This window comes from Centroberyx gerrardi, chromosome 21 (assembly GCF_048128805.1).
Source record: "Centroberyx gerrardi isolate f3 chromosome 21, fCenGer3.hap1.cur.20231027, whole genome shotgun sequence".
Classification (NCBI taxonomy): Eukaryota; Metazoa; Chordata; class Actinopteri; order Beryciformes; family Berycidae; genus Centroberyx; species Centroberyx gerrardi.
The window spans coordinates 14980381-14999986 of NC_136017.1; the positions used below are offsets into that span (position 1 = coordinate 14980381).

Consider the following 19606-nt stretch of genomic DNA (forward strand, 5'->3'; position numbering starts at 1 on the left):
AGACTTGACTCACTGGTTTATTAGAACTCCTTTATACTTGACAGATGAACTTGAGCATAAAGTCTATGCTAAGTTAAATCTAAATTGTGAATTTTCATTTCATGACTTGGAATAATTTTAGATTTGGGGAAGAACTGACAGACTCAAATGGATGGATGGATCCTTATGCTGCATTCAAGTCACATGGGAATAATGGTAGATATGAGAATCCTACATAAAAATACCATTCATATCAGCTTTCATATCATGAAAATGTGGTTTACCTCAGCTTTCAGATGGTAAATACTGATTGGGAACTTGTTGGTTTGGTGATGGACCGTGATTTCTCACACTTCCTGGATATTGATGTCACCAGTAAGGAAGTAGCTGTAGTCAAGTGTAGGGAGTGATATATTCATTTCAAGTAAAACGAACAAAATGAACAGTTTTCATCACATCACAAGTCATTTTGTAATCACAACTCTTAAAACCCCATGGTAGGACACAGGTACTTGCTGGATTTTTCATTTGTGGCTGACATTGCAATGCTTGGTTTTACTGTAAAACATGAACTCAAATGCATCATCACTAAGTGCATGTGTATTACGGGTGAAAAAGCTGATCAGGAGCGACCAAAGTCTACAGAAAACTTCATGAAATTGTGGCTCCAAACAAGTTCGAACAGCGTGAACTTTTAACCATAAAGTCGGTAATTCCCATGCAACGTGAACGCACCATTATCCACGAATGCAGTGCCTAACCGGCCTTGACCTCACATGGGACAGATCTTGATGCTGTCGGAGCTCGAGCTGAACTGTCCGAGGGCGAAGTCCAGACCCACCCCGACCCCGCTGCCCACCCCGAAGGCGGCGTACAGCGGCTGGGTGAAGTTGGCGCGGAAGGTGTGCAGGTGCGTCATGCTCTCCGCCACGCTGTAGAAGGCCAGCGTCCCCGCCGACAGGTCCAGGAAGACGCCCAGGCGCGGCGAGTAGGTGACCGCGATGTCCCGCTTCTCGTTGTCGTGCATGGCGGAGCAGCAGGTGTCCGACAGCTCCAGGCTCCAGGACTGGGCGTTGTAGCCGAGCCCCGCCCTGGCGTCCGCCCCCTTCCTGTTCAGCGCCCCGTAGGCCACGCCCATGGAGGAGCCCCGCCCCCGCCACTCCACCTCCCAGTAGCAGCGCTCGGCGCCGAGCGGACTCTGGCACAGCACCTGCGTCCAGCCGTCGAAGCGCTGCGGGGCGTCGGGGTAGGGCTGCGCCGCCCCCTGCAGGGTGGCTTTGGTGTTGCCCTCGGAGAGGGCCAGCCGCCGGTGGGCCGTGTTGGGGTCAAGGGTCAGGGTCACCGAGTCTAGGAGGGAGAGAGTGAGGAAGAGGAGGGTTTGGGAGTGAGAGGGATGAGGACAAAGGTACAAACCAGAATTTAGTACAAGAGGTGGTGACATCACCTGGTACCAAAGATCAGCCAATAGCAGATGGCAATTTCAGTAGCATGCTTTTCACCATTAGATGTCAGGCTTTACACAGATTTGGGTTTGGGGTTTAGTTATTCTTTAAGAATATTAGTTGCTTACTGTTAATGAGGCAACACAGGGATATAAGTGCCAAAATGTACATGTGATATTAAAGGGACACTGTCACTTTAAAGTAATAGTCCAACATTTTCATTTTCACTCATTGTAAATCAGCTTAATGTCTAAAATGTAATTGTGCAGTTTAACATTGAGAATGTAATTGAGAATTATAATGTTTGGCAGACTCACGCTGGAGGAACTCCTCTCTGCTCCTTGGCTCTGGAGCCTGGATGCTGTCAAGGTTGATCTCCCTCACTGGAAAAGCACAACAGTCAGTCAGTTCATTGATTAGCAAGCAGTATTAACTGCACATTTTGAACATCCTGTCTATATGCTGTAAATGCATACGTCCATTTTCTTCATTTTCTCCTCTAAATTGCATATATATTGATATTTTTTATATTTTTCCTTTAACCAAAACTCAAGTCAAATTTAAGACATGGGTGATTTTAACATATGAATAATGGAGGATAAAACCTGGAGGTAAAGGTAGATCAACTCACATGCGGGGAAAGCTGGTGTGTGATTCAACATGGAGTCAGGTGTGGGCGAATCCAAGAAGAGACTGGGGTTAACTATGAGAGAAAACAGTGTTAGACACATCAGCATAACACAGTAATCCACATTCAAATAATGTGAATGGATGCAGTCGTGGAAATGAATACTTCTAAAGCTTCTTACCCACTGTTGGTGTTTCAGCCAGAGCAGCCATCCCCCCTGTTGAGAGTACACAGTGACCCACAGTTAAACAGTTAGAAATGCATACAACATGCTATGTATCCAATTGAATCAAGGTAGGATTAGAAGGATATACAGTATATAGGGTCTTACATGGGGTTCCTCCTCCAGACGGGGTGTTGCTGGCTGGGGTGGCCGGGGTGGCGCCGCGCCGATGGGAGCGGAAGAGGCTGCTGATGGACGCCATCCGGCTGAAAGCTGACCGAACCGCCACACAAGACAGGATGAGAAGGACGGAAAACAAAGGCATCGTTTTATATTCTCACAAGATTATTTAGGTATTGCGGACTGGACCTTGAGGCTCAGGGTTGAACGTTAAAGCTGCACTATGTCGTTTTTGCACGTTGGCGGGGACGTTAGTGAGGATAGGACACTTTTTGATATAGATGGGTAATCTTGGACTGGATATCGTACCTCCAGTTGATGCTGGAGCTGGGGCTGGGGTTGGAGCTGGGACCGGAGCTGGGATGGGGGCCGGGGCCGGGGCTGGGGCTGGAGCTGGAGCAGCAGCAGGGACGGCCTGGCTCTGGTTGGGCCTGTTCCAGAGAGACTGGGACTCCCTCCGACTGGGAGTGGGGCTGGGTCTGGAGTTGGTCTCCCTCACTGTCAGGAAGACATGGAAGGACAAAGAGACTCAGTGAGTAATAGTGTATCAAATTAGTATTTCAATTTCAGTCATAATATTACAGTTACTGATCAGAAAATCAGTTGGTACTTTTGTTATCACCCCCTCTAAATATCAGATTGAAGTGGAATTATCCAAAAAACATATTCCACCAGCAACCCCTGATTTATTTTTTCATTATAAGTATAAGTATATAATCCTCTCACATTGAGCTAACTTAGATGCAAAATGGCAGAAAAGCTTACTTTCTCAGGATGCAACTATGGTCATTACTTTGATTTTTATCAAGCAAGAACATCAGACATCAATGCTGTTCAGTTTTCCTGATCATTCACATGTAAGTGCACAGACGAGGCAGTTGAATTATCCCAATTGATGAAGATATAAGACAGGATGAGGAACTAATAAATTGATATTAAGTCAAGACAAGACTAAAATTGGGTCAAGTCCAAGAAAAAACAAAACAAGAATATCTAGTCAAGTAGATCTAGTCTCATTCAAGTCTTATACAAATAGTGTGCAAATCTTGCAGATCTTTTAAGATCAGTCCACATTTTAACAGGTAGGATAGATGTGTTGTTCCTCTGCTGAGGAGGAACGGCCACATGATGATCAGGAAGTGTGGCTTTTGAGAAATCTGAACCAGTGCAACCTGCCATGCCAGGAAAAGACAGAAAGAACCCATCTGTTTGTCTTTTACCTGACTCTCTTTCCTCTCTCCTCTGCCTGTCCCGGTCTCTGGGTGAACTCGTGTTTCCCCTGTCTGCAATGAGGAAGAAGAGCGCAGGTTTAAAACATGCACACACACACACATACATACACACACACACACACACACACACACACACACACACACACACATTTCATAGTAGTGACACACACACCAGGGTTGGGGTTAATTTACCTTCAATTCAAATTGACAACTGGAAATCTTTTGCCATAACAAGGTTCTTATGTCCAATCTATAGAGACATGATTGAGCATGAAGGCTGTAATTGATTTTGAATTTCATCAATCGAATTGCCCCAACCGTGACACACACACACACACACACACACACAGTCTCACCTCGTGGTGTATCTCTACTCCTCACATCTTGAGTTCTGAGGCCCACACCTGAATAACAAATGGTAAATTGAATGTTTATTAAGTGTACTCAGGGTTCCCACACCTTCTTAAACATCAAATTCAAGGACTTTTCAAGGACTTTCCAGGCCCAATTCCCTCAAATTCAAGGACCCAACACGGCATAGTTTGAGACACGGATCAAGGTTAATTACTGTTACAACACTGAGAATTTTTATAATGAGAACTAGCAGGCTTTACAGAAGCACACAGACAACAATTAGTGTGAACACTTCTCAACTGTGCTGTGTTACAGTGATGGCAGACTATGTGGTATCTTGCCTTCTCTAACACAAATATATAAATTCAAGCACTTTCAGTGACCCATGTCTATTTATGTCTATTTTCAAAAACTTTCAAGGCCTTGATTTTTTTCCCCTCAAATTCACAAACTTTCAAGGATTTCAAGGACCCGTGGGGACCTTGTGTACTAAATGACTTTAGCTCAGTATAATAAATGATTTAATTTGTTGTTAATGTACAGTACCTATTCCTCGTCTTTCTGGGCCCCGGACCCCGACTGAGACACTCGGTGTCGGAGCTGTGACACATGAAAGACATTTTTGCACATGTTCCACATATTTGTTGACTGAGAGAAATGATAAGCTGTAGACAAGAAAACACTGTACATACCCTGAGGGCGGCTGGCTGTGTTGCGAGCACCCAGACCAGAAAACACTATGGGAAAGGGGAAGTGTTTATTAATTATTTTACTTTCCTGGTATTTTTCCTGTTGTTTGATAAGTTTTGAGTAATGAGATCAAAATCAAATCAAATTGCCTGAAAACAGTTTGTGCTGATAGAGAAAATAAGAAACTCACATTTAAAAAGCCCTCCTTTCTGTTCTTCATTCCGGTTGTCTAACATGAGATAAAAGAATGACATTGTTAGAAAAAAGCTGATCAAACTTGCAGGTGATAATAGAAGAAACTGGATGAAAACATACTAAACTCTACTACGACTTTTATAATATCCATGTTAATAAGAAGAATAATGATTGGAACTCACTGCTGCTGTTGCCCAACGTGAACAGTGTTGTGTCATTGACTGAAAAAGAATAGAAAAGAAGATGAAATTACATAAGACATAACAAGACAAGACAGGATAAGACTTGTGTTCTGGTGACGGACCTTGTTTGGTGATCTTGCTCAGCTCCTGGTTGCACAGGTCCTCCACTCGCTCCCTGAGGTCCAGGACGGCGTCTCGTACCGGCTCAAAGGAAGCCTCTGTATTGGCCACCACACTGGGCAGCTCCCCCGTCTCCAGGGGGCTGCACATGGACTCACATGTCTGGAGGGAAGCATGGCACTGACTTTATAAAATGTAACTTTAAAGATACAGGGCTCTATTTTTGTGAATTGAGTGGCATATGGTGGTGGCACACTTTCATGGTAATTTCATGACCAGACATGTCTGACTTATATCTGACTCAGCTCTTGGGCAAACTGTGAACAGCTGCTGACATTTCTAAATGTACAATTTGGCCATCTCAGAATTCAATAGAATGGTTAATTCTCTTCTGTTTTTAAATGGGAGTGGATCATTTGAGTTTAGATAATGTCAGCTTGTTAGCTAGCAAATAGTAGGTCAACTAACCATCAATGACTTGTTGTAAATACGTCCAATATGCACACTATCTAACCTATTCAGTAGAAGCTAGCGTTAGCAGTGGCTAGTAGTTACAAAACATTAACATTGGTTTCTATATAACTAGCCTGTTGGCTAGTTAGCTAAAAGTTTGTTCAGGTGAACTGAGCTGACTCTTCTCAAGCTACAACTCAGAGTGTTTTGGAGTAGAGACTAGAGCTAAAGACAAGACAGTTTACTGTGTCACAGTAACCTACATTTGGAAACAAATCTACTTTGTTGTCACACTATTCACTTTTACTGAGGACATGGCTGAATTGACCTGCAGCCACACCACAACAGTCTTTTTCAGGTAGCCTATCTCTCCTTTTCTTGTTCAGTTGCTATATACTGTATTTGTCCATTATTTACGTACAGCTAATTCTCCACTGGACCTCCATGGTAGCACCAGCCATGGTTGCTAGGAGATTTTGATGCAACCACAAAGCCTCTATTGCCCCAGTATATCGATCTAACCCTTGTACCCCCCCCCCCCCCCACCCCACCTGCAGGTAGTGGATGTGGTCCTCACAGCGGACCAGGTCCTTCATCTCGGTGTCCCTCCTCCTCAGCTCCTTGATCTCGGCCTCCAGGCTGTCGGTCAGCTCCTGGGCCTGGGCCATCTTCTCCCGGCCGGCCTGCTCCATCAGCTCCTCCAGCAGCTCCTGCAGACGCTCCACCGAGCGCTGCAGCTCCGACAGCACCTGCTCCGTGTCACCGTGCACCCTGTCCGCAGAATGCTGTGCATGCGGGGATGGAGGGGGTCCCATAGGTGTTCATGTCAAAGGGGTTTATGGGAAACGTGGTTGTTAATTCTGAGAAGTACTAACAATACCACTGGTGTGAGATAGAGACTACCAATTGAAAAGTCTAGTAACTTTTCCCCTACAATTTTTGACTTTTGAAGAAAAATAATCCAAATAAAATGTAGGTATCACTTTAATTAAGATAGTATTGAGATGGCTGCTTGTGCTCTAAGGCCTTCCATCCCTGAAGACAGACAGAGATGAACTGTTTATGTATATGCAGATGCCTACATGACGTAGATGTGATGTGCACACACAGGTACAGAACATGATGATTCGTTTTGGGCGTGTTCATTCATGAATCACACCCATCATATTTGACCAAGGCTAGCTGCTGACCCACCTTCATCTCCTCCATCATCTTCTTCATCTGTTTCAGCTCGTGCTCTCTGCTTTTCAGCCTCTGGTGATTCTCTGCCTGCATCTCCGACAGCACTTTCTGAATGAGGATACAGGCAGTTAGACAGTGGCCAAAACAGTCAGATATGACCAAAAATGTACAACTGTCTGGTTTTCTTCAATCCTATTTATCTCTCTCACACACACACACACGAACAAAAACAAGCATGAGGAAACAGTTGGACAGGGATGAAAAGCTGTCAGATAGACAGAAAGCAGTAGGAGAGGGTGGTGCGTTATGAATAGACTGGAATGTAGTTAGGAATGTCCTCACCCAGGCTGCATGTTAGACACAAAAGGAGCAGCAGTTAGCACCTGAGAGAGAGGACGCCACCTTAAACAGAAACCCATCACTGAGGACAATGGAGAGCCGGCAGGAGGGCCCACTCTCTATGGCAAGCTGTTTTAACCTTTAGTCATTCCACTCATTTCATCATATAGACATCTATTGTTCACATTTAACTTGTCATAATTCAGATCAACATATCCATATTGTTATGTTCACTGGTGGCAAAGAAAATGCAGATATCTGTTATTGAATTACATCTACAAAAATCAATTAAAACTAGTGAAATGTAACATGCATGTATGTAAAATGCACTTCTAACTAGCCATAATTACATTTTGACAACTGAAAATATAATTTTGACTAGTCCAAATGTAATTGTGACAGTTGACATTCAATGATTAGATATAAAACTGTCTTGCTATATAGATGCACAGTATACGTATCTCCTGAACTACCACTGCACTGTGGCTGCCTCCCCATACAGAGACCCACACTTTGACCTAACCCATCCATATATAGCATTATACGCATATTACCATAGTGTGAAACATTTCAACATTCTCTTACATTGCATTACTACAATGTAAAACACTTCTACACCACCTATTAAAAACGACTTTTGCTAACGCTTACATTGCATATTGGGTTAGAACTCCAAGAGCACCCTGGTAATTACATGATCATTGAGGGCCTCTCATGGACCCCCCCAAATCTTTGGGGGCCCCCTCACAGCCCCTCTCAGCCCTGTGCAGCGTCCGGCCCTGCCTACCTGTCTCTCCATGCGCTCGGCCTTGGTGGAGACGCTCTCGTGGCCTTTGTGCTGGTTGCTGGTGCAGAGCCAGCAGACGAACACCTTGCACTGGCGGCAGTAGAACTCCTGCAGGTACTTGTGCTGGGTGCAGATCTTCTCGGCCAGCCGGCCCGTGGGCGGTATCAGCTCGTGCTGCTTCAGGGCCTTCTGGGTCTGGTGGGGCTTCAGGTGGGCTTCGCAGTACGAGCTCATGCACACCAGGCAGCTCTTGACCGCCGCCCGCTGCTCGCCGTGGCACATGTCGCACGGCACGGCCGAGGAAGACAGCTTCCTGGCCCCTTTGGATTTGGAAGAGGATGCGGTGGAGGCACGGCGGGCGCTCCTCATAGACTCGCGCACGTCCGACATGCGGGCGCCTTTGCGGAGCTGCTCCACAGCCTCGGCCAGCATGGTGTTCCTGGACAGGCAGGGCTTGGGGCAGAAGGTCTGACGGCACTGGGGGCAGCTGTAGATGCCCTTGGGGTCGTCCTTGCTCCAGTAGTCCTTGATGCAGGCCATGCAGTAGCTGTGGCCGCAGGGGATGGTGACCGGGTCGTTGGGGAGGTCCAGACACACGGGGCAGTTGAACTGCTCCTCCGTCCAGAGTTTAGCACTCATCCTGGCACTGTGTCGGACACAATGGAGAGAAGAAACAGGCAGGTGGACAGAACAGAGAGAGAGGAATGGCTGCAGGATAGCAAGTGATGTAAAGAGAAAGACTCACGGACACTTAGAACAGCAGAAGAGAGAGAGATATATAGAGAGGTAGTCCTTTTGCCAGCACCAAGAGGAGGAAAATGAAGTACTTTTAAAGCTGTTCAACTCATTCAGTAGAGGTGAGCTGGGCGGGGCCAGAGCCACCAGGCAGGTCTAGCGGGGAAAACGGGTGTTGGTGGAAACCTGCCATAGGAGTGGAAGGTGGAAATGGGACGATTATGATCATTTGACCAAACCCAGTCTAAGCCACAAAACTGAGTTGGAAGGCTACTGGGCAGCCAATCAATATCTGACCCAAATATGAAGATTCAAGATTCAGGTTGATTCTGCAAGTAAAGAATATATTAAGTAGGGTCAGATGACTGTGACAGCTATAGCAATAAGGTCAAATAAAAGGGGATGCTGGTTTAGTTGGGTTTTGTATGTCCTCTCACTAAAACTGCCCTTTGACCTCCCAGCCGCTAGAGGGCAGCAGGTTTCTGAGCTCAGCGGCCATACAGCCGGCTGAGTTACATGGTTTTATTGGAGATAAGAGGACTTAGAATATCATACATAATCTTTATTGTCATCCTGTTACTTTCTGGCTTGCTCTTTTCAGTCAAGGAGTGAAAAATTGCCCATTAAATGTCACAGGTAATGTAATTGTTTGAATACTAGCAAACCAGAGCCTTTTCTTTTGTGTGACTATCGGTACTAGCTTGTTGCTAAAACTAGCCCGTGAGTAAAAATGTCCTCTGCTTTAAATAGTTATTCTCCCTTCAGTAACTCTTTGTAGTTTCAATTATAAAGTAACTTTGAGTTGGATTTTGAAGTGCGTTTGGTTGCCTACAGAAAAAACTATTCGATTTATCCCATGTTGAGAGGTCAACTGTGTTTAAATGTTTTTCAGTATCACATCACCATACGGGAGAGGAGCCAGCTGCCCCCGGTGCAGAAATGCACACAGTGTTGTTCGTTATACCACTGTCCGCTGTGCAGCTCGGACATCTACAAACCCACACACAGATATAAAGTCAACAAACATCTCAACAGTCACATTTCAAGAGCCATTCAGCATCAAGGTACTGTATGTCGTGTGTTAGGGTCGGCACGTGCCGTTTTCTCTACTATGGAGAGAGACTCAAACCAAACTCCTTTCAAAAATAGGGCAGTTTATTGTGTCCTTGTTCATTGGCGTACGTGTATACCGTGAATAACATGACTTAAGACCTTTTACGCATTAAAGAGAACCACTTCTCAATTCGGCGTACTCCCAGTACAACAAGCACCACTTTTTCCCACTAAACTCTCGCCTCTACGTGTTGGTCCACCTGTTATTCCCATAATCTTTCTCAGTCAAAATATACAGTGGATGGCGGTAGCGAGCAGTGCGAAGCAGTTATAAAAGTTGGGATTTTATTTAAATTGAGTGCTGCTTGGTGAATCTTCTATGTGCCGAATATACCAGAACACCCTAACGATTCGTTAAAGGTCTTCAGTGATGGTCTACCACGTATGTACGTTTGCATAAAAACAAGGCAACATTAAATTGACACATTTCTGAATGGAGTTTGGCCTCCTGTACTCTACACGCGAGAACGGCACCAATGTGTGTGTGCGCGCGCGATTCAGTTTCCTCTGTAGCTCAATTCCTTGGAGTAAGCCTATTTGACAAACAGAAAATAGGTTGCACCAAATCTTAAACATCTGACTAGAATATTCGACCTAAAAGAAGGATACATAGGCTATAATACAATAATGCTTAGTTAATTACTGCAAAAATGTGAGCATCTCGTCTCCCCTGTGAATGTAAGTCATTCTGAGAAATGCCAGAAAATGCAGTGAAACGCCTGGATAACATACATTAAAATACCAGCTGAGGTCTTACTGTGAAAGTATGAAATATGTATGTGAGACACATTCCAACTGACAGCTGAAGTGCTTTTAATGGTATTTATCACCAAGCATCTTCCAATTATTAAAAGAATAGCCTACTATTTTCACATATGTCTTTATTTTCATATGCAGTTGGTCTTTCGCTCTACCCATTGAGCTCCTGTTTACTGCATTGCACTGTTTTCACTCATATTTAATTGGCTGTATCAACAACTATAGTGATGTATTAACTCCATTTCATTTCCCCACCCACAGGCTATAATATCTGCAAGTGCAATCTTGGATGCAGGCCAGAAGCTCATTTCCACTGTTTTTGCGAGAAGCTGTTTTTGAATCGTAATCAGTTCATTCATCATCTGAACACAAAACACCAGGCTGTTCCTACGTTGCATCCCTCTGTCTCCTCTGGTGTTGAGGATGAGGAGGGTGATGACGACGATGGCCCCGCACAGCTGACTTCACCTTTGTTTCCGTCATCAGCTGATCAGCCATACGCTCTTCCAAGCCTAACCACTGATGCACTCAGATCACCGGCAGCTAACGTTGAACCTGACGTGAATTGGACATCAGCAAGTGATGCTCCAGTGAAGTTTTGTCCAGCAAAAACCGAGCCAAAAAATCGTGTAGCGTGCCCACAATGCAACTTGGTAGTTAACAAGAAAAGCCTGAGCAAACACATCCAGATGAAACATCCTGACAGAACTGCATATGTTACCTCCAGTTCACACCTGAGAGGTCAGTGCCTTTTTCTACAAGTTTTATTTAACCTTTATTCAACAAGCTGGGTCATTTAAGAACAAATTATCATTATTGTTTTTTTCATTTGTGAATCAGCATGAATCATGGTGTTTTTTGTTGTAGGTGCCATTAACCTACCAACAGAATTTCCAGGAGGATCAGAGCGTCACCAGGGTGCCACACGTAAGCCAAGCTCAGACTACATGGAAAAATCCATTTAAAACAGATTTTTTGTAGTAATTTCGAGACATTTTAGAACTCATAATCAAGTATTTTTAAGTTTTTATTTACCTAACAGAAATTTCTACAGTAGTATCCTATGTTGCCAAGAAGTGGCTCCTGTCTGTTAGCGAGCAAATATGACTGGTAACCAAGGCAGTAGAAGTCTGTCTTTGATTGGCTGCCATGCGACAACATTTATCTTAACCAGTCATTTAGTCTAGTATTGAGTCTTAAAATCTTCCATATCTTAAAAAAGTAAAAATAAAAAGGCCAATGCGGCGAGATAATTTCACTTGTTTCCAATGCAAATCACATTGATTCAAGAGTTTTCTTGAATCAAGTGACACCTGATTGCAAGATAGTCTCTTGTTTCCTGAAAGAAGTAAAACTGCATTTGAAAGAAGTGGAATTATGTCACTACATTTGAATTTTTTCACTTCCTTTAAGTAGAAAGGAAGTAATAATAGACTAAATGACTTGTTAAAGGAATAGTTCACCCAAAAATGAAAATTCTGTCATCATCTATTGTTTTGGAGAAGGCTGCTATGGAGTTGTGCTGGCAACCTCCCTGTGTGTTATATGGACAAACTTCACCTGTGTTTCAACTGGCATGAGGGTGAGTAGATGATGACAGAATTTTCATTTTTGGGTGAACTATTCCTTTAAGATCCATATTTTTTGCAGTGTACCTCCCAAAAGACCAAAGTCAATGACACTCTAGTTCCAAGCTCACCAGTAGCCACTAACCTACTAACACTGGAGTGAACTCATAGCGGGTAAGACCCAGTCCGGGGCCGTGGAACATGTGCCGACTGTCTCGTTTTACTATTTGACAGCGGTGCAGCTGGAGATCCTGACCCAGCTGAGAGTTCTCCAGCAGCAGCAGAGCCAGATCCTGCTGCTGCTCCAGAAGCTCACCAACACAGACAGCGGTCCTGACCCCGCCCCGGCCGGCCTGGAGGACTCGTTCCCCATCACCGACGAGGACGGACTCGCCGCCTTGGAGCTGAAGCTCAGCGAAGACCCAGACTTGAAAAATAGGCTGGTGAGTAGATGCAGTACTGTCAGTACTTCTGAGCTTACACCTAGTTTTGTAAATTCCTCTACAGTTCCTTACTGTTTCTGGCTTCAGATGAGTTTTTTCGGGAGCGCAGAGGGAGTCCCCATCGATCAGACAGTCCAGAGAATACTGGAGAGGATGCTGTCCAACCCATTTGCAAGGAGAATGAGCTGGAAAGGGGAAAACAATAAGGTGTCATTTGCTTCGTCGTCTCTGAAGGAAATTGTAAATGGTGAGTGATTTGGGTAATTAGGGGTCCAAGCACCGAAGGTGCTGGAACCCTATTGTGTTTGTAAGGATTCTTCTTCTTCTTATTATTATTTTTCTCCGCTAAAAGTATGTGCTGCTCAGAAACCGTAAGTCCCAGAGCAACCACATTTGGAAGGTGGGTTCCTATGGCCCCCCACTACTCAGGCAAGGCCATTCACCCATGTGGTGGCGCTATAACAAGCAACTTTACGTTTTGGGCTATAACTTCTGAACCATAGGTCGTAGAATCAAAATTCCTTTTCCACTAGATTCTGCATCTATCTGCATAGGCCACGCCCATTTCCGTCTACTAGAATTTCCGTCATTTTGAATTTTGTCCAAAACTTTCGCTACTCCTCCTAGGCCGTTCATCCGATTCACACGAAACTTGTGTGTGCAGAATCTTGGGACCGTCCTCTTTCAAAGTTGCATAAGGGTTATTGATAGGTCAAATAGTTTGGTTTTTATCAGCCGATAAACTTTTAACGAAACATGACCTTACACAAAATTGGCCATAACTCTTGACCATTCATCTAATCAAGCTAAAATTTTAACACATGTTGAGAAGTGTTGCTTGAGCATGCCCCCAAAAGCATTTGGAGTTCCATCACTAGTGGGCGCTATAAATGCAAAAAGTTTATATCTCGTAATCGGCTACATGGATTCGTACGAAATTCGGTTCGCACGATCTAGGGTCATGACTTAGTCGATGCATAAAATTTGGTAATGATTGATTAAAGTGGGTGTGGCTTATTACAACAAATCTAAATTTCTAGACATTTCACATTCCAAAATTCAAAAAATCTAAATAAATCACCTGTACGTCCTACAGAGCTGAAATTTTTTCAGCACATCCACTGAATTGTGACAAAAGTTTGCCTCACTGCAACCTATGGTCAATTCAGAAGTCCCTCACACAGACACAGACATTCTCTAGATGGTAGATATCAAGTGTGTCAAATGGTGTTCAAATCGGTCAAACTGTGAGTCCACAGTGATATTCAATATCTTACTGTAATTAGTACTGTATGCACATCATTTTCTATTTCGCCAAATGTTTGATCAAACTTCACCAAAATATTTGACAATACACCTGGAACCAGCAGAATGAAGTTGGCATTGTTGGCAAGTCCAACTTGCCAACAATGTAGCAATGCATGCATGTGGTATGTTTTCAAGTGCTTATTGAGGTCATTAAGTTGAAGGTTGCCTATTGTGACCCTGTGAAAATTTCTTTTTATTATTATTATTATTATTTTATTATTTATTTATTTATTTTTTATTATTCTCTGCTAAAAGTGTTTGTGCAGCAAAAACCGTAAGACCTAGAAACACCAAAAATTGGCAGGTGGATTGCAAACTCCACCCACTACTCAGTTTTCCCCACTGTGTCACACACCAGAGTGGAAGTTGGTAGAGTTGTAAAGCTCAGGTCTTTGGACCACAAAGTTGTGAGTTCAAGTCCCTGATGAACTGTGCCCATTTTGAAGTTTCATGAAAAGTAAATCAACACTAAATCACAGAGTGTAGAAAACTCAAAGCAGGTGTTTGACATCATCTGTCAATTGCAAAATACCTGATTGGCATCACTGATTGGGGTGTGGCCAGACCTTTCAACCCATAGAGAGCAGTGCAGCAGCGGCTTTCTGGCCCATGTGATTTAGTATTGTTTTATTTGTTAATGGAGAGTACTACAATGTTTTATAAAGTGATTAGCGCTGTCAATCATAGGCTGCAGTATCACAATACTTCTCCCTTTAGTTATTTTCCCCTCTGTATCCCTGTAACAGGAGATTAGCTCAGAAGGTAAAGTGTCTGCCTCTCGTGTGGAAGGGTGAGGTTCAAATCCAGGCTTGTCCTTTCTAAAGTCATTAGTTGTCAAGAACAAGTGGTATGTGTTCTAATATAAAGTCTGGCCATTGTGAATAACTTCAACAATGTGGTTGCGATGAACTTGATAGAAGTCACGGGCCAACACAAAAGCCGGTGTTAGACTGCATGTTTGATCTTCACAACATGTCAGTTTTTGTGTGTGTCTTTCTACCTTCTGTAATGTTTTGTCTATCTGTCTGTCTTATCAAATTGTGCTTGGACCCCTCTATCGCCGCTTGTGGCTATATTTAGGTTTACTTTCTCTCCATTGCATGTCAATGAGACTTGTCGAAATGCACATAAAGCAGCCCAGTTGCTATAGACAAGGTTTAGGTTAAAGCCAGAATAGACTAGGAACTGGTTAACAGTTAAGAACTTTGAATTACAGATGTCTTTTCCTATAATTACAATGTAAGAATAAGAATGAATTCACTTGCTAAGACAAGTACATGTACAGGAATTTGTTTTGGTGACAGTAGTGTAAGCATTTATTATGATTAATATAATAGCATAAGATCATAATATCTACCATCTTTTAGAGTAAGTGACATATATATTCTGTGTCCATTGCAGAGTCAGTGAGGAGGAACAGTGTGTGTGCCAGAGCGGCAGACACAGCGGTGGAGTCTGCTGTGAGGAGGTGGCTGCAGCAGGCTGGAGAGAGGGAGGAGGGAGGAGAGGAAAGAGAAGAGGTGAGTGTATCTCCTACATCATGGACTCTACCTGAAAGCTCATACTGTCTTCTTTTCAGTAGAGAAAGCAAACTCAGAACATTTTGAATTTAAATGGCAATAAAATGCTCCAATTTCAGATCACAGTTCCTGTTTGCATTGGGATTAATGTGCATTCCTACTCCATATCATCATAACAAAACTGAAGCATTGTCTGTCTTTTCTGTAGCATCAATAATCTACTTTTCTGGAACCAGAGAAATGCTGGTAAGTGAATATTCAAACTTTACAAGCTATAATCACTCTATTGTATCTGTTTCTTACACAATCAGTCAATAACTGACTAAAAAAGTCTTTATCTCTCTTTTCTCAGGGAGAAGAGACTTGTGTCTATAGGACCTTGGACCATTCTTTTGCACACGCATTCATTCTTTCTCTCTCTCTCTGTTTTTCTCTCGTCACATTCTGTTTTCATTGAATTACATGACTGAGTTGATTGAATTAAAGTAACTGAGTTCAATAAAACTTGTGTTCCAACAGTTTAAGTCTGGTTCAGCAAGGTTCAGCAGGTAACTGTTTCACTACTGTGTCTTGCTACTTTGGATGTAAAATGCCACTGAATATGAGATTCAAGTGCAGATTGTCAGCTTTAATTGGAAGGTATTTTCAGCCAGAGCGGATGAATGGTTAAAGAGCTGCAGCTTTCATGTTTTTTCTCCGCTGCACTGTCACGGTCTGAGATTATATTCAGTGAAGAAGCCATTTTTCATTGTCAGAAATTAATATGCAGTGATGTCTAGAAGTCTGCAATCCATACACTTCACCAGATGCTTCATCTGCTGGCAGGCTCTCTTTCCAGGCTAGTTTTGCATTTCATATTAGGATTTAGATGTGACGAGGCTGAGGAAGAAGGAAGCACACAATTAGCATAAATGGGAACAAGTAAGCACTGTTCTACATTATCCAGCACTGAATCGCAATTACTATTACATTATTCACACATGCATAGATGTGGCCCTGTTTCTGCAGCATGTAGTCCATCCTTTTTCTATCTCTTGTGGCATGGTTTCAGTTGCATGGTTAAAGGCCAGTACAGTTGGCCCAGAAATAAATAAATAAAATATCTAATATAGAGCCACCATGTCTAAACTAAGTGATTATATAATTTACCTGATATTAATACCAGCAATGATTACAGTTAAACTATCCCAACTAACATTGTTGACCGAAATACACAGTAAGCATTATCTGTCACTAGGTGGCAGTGTCCACCTCTGTCCATGCAGTAACATATTCAGATTTAATTTATATCAGGTTTTCCTCCTTAAAACATTTCCTTCAATAAAAGTTAAGGCTTACAAGGATTTATATGAAAACTGTTGACCACGTGATGTATACAACACAACCTTATGTTGTAGCCAAAGAGCCTACACTGTCAAGATAGTTCACATCCTAGCCCAGCCGATGGAGACCCACCTGCTGAATAAAATTGTTTTTTAACAATAGAAAGGCGCCTATCTGTATCTTACGGGGATACTACGCTATTTGACTTAATCAAATGAAAAGTTACTAGACCGAATGTGAGACAATAAGAGTAGGGTCTAGTCTCCCTAACGGATTTAAGCGAAAACGGAAATAGGCAGGAGTGAAACCTCTCGCTTCGCTTGGATACTCTCTGGTGTAGCAGCCTATCCTACAAGGAGAGCACACTGGAGCTTGTTTACATCTTTTTAATGTATTTTTAACCCATTCTCTGGTTTGGCCAGATGTCAGAGAAGGCTGTGAAGCGCCCAGGGGTGGGAGTCGGGGTGCTGGTAACAGACTCGTCCCACCCAAACTGTGTTCTTCTTGGAAAACGGAGAAGTGCAATGGGTAAAGGAACATACCAGCTTCCCGGTGGACACTTGGAGTTTGGGTAGGTGGGTATCCCGGTACTCGCTAAACTCCATTCAAAAACCGGGCAATGCTTATCGGCAAAGTTACCTACCTTATATATTACGTAGCTACCGTATATTACTTTGGGCCGTTTTTGACTTCTTCAGCAGCCAATCGTCAATTCGGCTTACGTATAATCCACCAAGCAGGTCTTACTTTAACAAAATGTCAACTTAGGTTTCCGCCACCGATGTATTTTGATAGAAGAAGAATTATGGAAATAACAGGCGATACCATCTCTAAAGATTGAAATTTTATCGAAATAAGATATACTTGGTGGATTATCTGTCTGCCGAATCACCTAAAGTGTACATTTAAGATTCAGAAATGTCCTCAAGTTATATTGTTCCACCATGTCTGCTTGCAAGTAAGCAAGGCAGTGTTAATTGCCACATTTTTGAATGGAGTTTGGCGCGTGTATTCTAGAGCACGGAACGTATCAGGGCTAGGTGGTCAGTTTGATGTTCTTCATTAAAGGCACAGTCAAAGACATTTCAAAGTAGTGGTCAGTTGAAATGGAGACAATGGCCTTAATATCTTAAATACCCCACTAATGTTATGATGATAGACTGAGGCTAGCTTATTATGATACGTCTTAGATAGATTTACAAAACAATTTGGTTTAAAGCAGACTTCAAACAAGCAACCTCAAGCTCATAGGAAATGTGGTGATTCAATACACTAAACCCTAATCTATGGCAGGCAGTTCAAACCAAAACTCCCAAACCTGCTTATATGAGTGAATTTCTGGGGACAAAGTGGAGTAACGACTGAAAAGATATTAGCATTTGGTCAGTGTGATAACAGAACATTGGACCTGAATGCTCCCCTGTTTTTTTTTTTTAGATATGGCTTCCATATAAATCTCTGGGGATTTTCGCTTGATCATTGCTCTCTATTATAACTGATAAAAAAATGCCAGATCAGCTGTGGTCTTTCCTAGGCCAAGGTATGGCAAGTGCCACATCTTGCCATCCTAAAGTGACACCAATGATAGGAAACAGTGGCCTCAGCACTCTCGCTGTAATGTTATTTATAGAGCTCTTGATAAAAGAGTCTGACAAACAGCAGTTTAGAACTAAAGCAAACAGATCCGACAGCCACACGTGGCGAGTACTAATAATGTCAAATTCTGTTTGCAAGCATTAGATCAAAACGTGGAAATCCAAAAAGACAAATACTTATTGTACATTAAAAGTGAAATGGTGACCTTTAGTGGCTTTAAGTAAATCATGATGACTGCCAGTGGATATGACCCTGATTTCCATGTCGTTGAAAGGGAGACGTGGGAGGAGTGCGCTCACAGGGAGGTGATGGAGGAGGCAGGGGTGCGTTTGGTGAACGTCCATTTTGCCTCTGTGGTGAACTCCATCAGGCTGGAGGAGCAGTACCACTACGTCACCATTATCATGCAAGGGGAACTGGACAGGGAACACCCAGCGGAGCCAGCCAACCTGGAGCCAGAGAAGAACGAGGGTATGAGGGACAAAAAGTGGAGTTAGTGTTTACCGTTGTGCCCTGTTACACAAAATAATAGAGCATGTGCGTCCCTTTCCCTCCCAGGCTGGACGTGGACGCGGTGGGACCAGTTTCCCCTGACGAGCAGCTCTTCCTGCCGCTGGCCTGTCTGAGACAACAAGGCTTCCAGCCATTCAGCAACACAGTAACCAACACACAGGCCTGAAACTCACGCTGTTACACTGGGAAACCACACAGACTCTTCTGACTTTCCCGCAAAATAAACCACAAAGACCTCTTCAAAACCAAACCTATCCCTTTAATGTTTACATGAATGGTCAGTTTTCATATGTGCTTTTTCTTAAACATCATGTTATTCTGTTATGGTACATACTGTAATTTTTGCCAATATTATAAACTGTTGATACACATTGTAGACCATTTATGCATTCTGTATTTCACCCGTTTATATCATATTAATTCAGAGCAAATTACAAGAGCTGATGTTTCCATCCAAATGTCTCCTCAAATGTTGCAAAAAAAAAAAAAAATGCAATTTAGATGGGTTTTCATCACCTGCGTTTAAGTGAACAAATAGGATTCCTGAATGTAAAAAAGAAAATAAAAATGGAAAGTATTTCAAGAATTAATTCATAATGGGACACAACATGGCATAACGTCTTTAATGTCTCAAGTGAGTGAAACATGCATTATTTGTTTACAAACTAATATATTTCATAATTTGTATACTGTAGGTTTAGTGCAGCTGTTGACCAGGTCTTGCATTTGGAAATTTCAATACATTTTTAATTATGTGTGTACATGGAATACCAACATAGAGAGGTCTTAATTTGAAGTAAAT

At 42.9% G+C, this 19606-nt stretch overlaps 3 protein-coding genes across 3 annotated transcripts; 2 read left to right on the forward strand and 1 right to left on the reverse strand.

Moving 5' to 3' along the window:
- Nucleotides 1-3: 3 nt before the first annotated feature.
- trim25l (tripartite motif containing 25, like) lies at nucleotides 4-8978 on the reverse strand. Its single transcript, XM_071901183.2, has 16 exons — nucleotides 7927-8978; nucleotides 6813-6908; nucleotides 6170-6403; nucleotides 5168-5327; nucleotides 5046-5084; nucleotides 4859-4897; nucleotides 4671-4715; nucleotides 4525-4578; nucleotides 3981-4028; nucleotides 3613-3675; nucleotides 2702-2890; nucleotides 2381-2485; nucleotides 2231-2266; nucleotides 2053-2124; nucleotides 1739-1804; nucleotides 4-1326 (listed from the first exon to the last, which is right to left on the reverse strand). Exons 1-16 carry the CDS (start codon nucleotides 8563-8565, stop codon nucleotides 752-754), a joined length of 2460 nt encoding a protein of 819 aa, XP_071757284.1. The 5' UTR covers nucleotides 8566-8978; the 3' UTR covers nucleotides 4-751.
- A 102-nt stretch (nucleotides 8979-9080) lies between these two features.
- LOC139913217 (uncharacterized) lies at nucleotides 9081-15459 on the forward strand. The gene is made up of 7 exons (XM_071901191.2): nucleotides 9081-9297; nucleotides 9554-9725; nucleotides 10795-11274; nucleotides 11401-11460; nucleotides 12336-12544; nucleotides 12632-12791; nucleotides 15254-15459. The coding sequence occupies exons 1-7, from the start codon at nucleotides 9289-9291 to the stop codon at nucleotides 15457-15459; spliced, it is 1296 nt and encodes a 431-aa protein (XP_071757292.2). The 5' UTR covers nucleotides 9081-9288.
- A 1563-nt stretch (nucleotides 15460-17022) lies between these two features.
- On the forward strand, nucleotides 17023-19516 carry nudt15 (nudix (nucleoside diphosphate linked moiety X)-type motif 15). Its single transcript, XM_071901193.2, is given in 4 exon segments — nucleotides 17023-17266; nucleotides 18566-18762; nucleotides 18850-18879; nucleotides 18882-19516. Coding segments are annotated over 4 exon segments (465 nt in total). The 5' UTR covers nucleotides 17023-17117; the 3' UTR covers nucleotides 18971-19516.
- The last annotated feature ends 90 nt before the right edge of the window (nucleotides 19517-19606 follow it).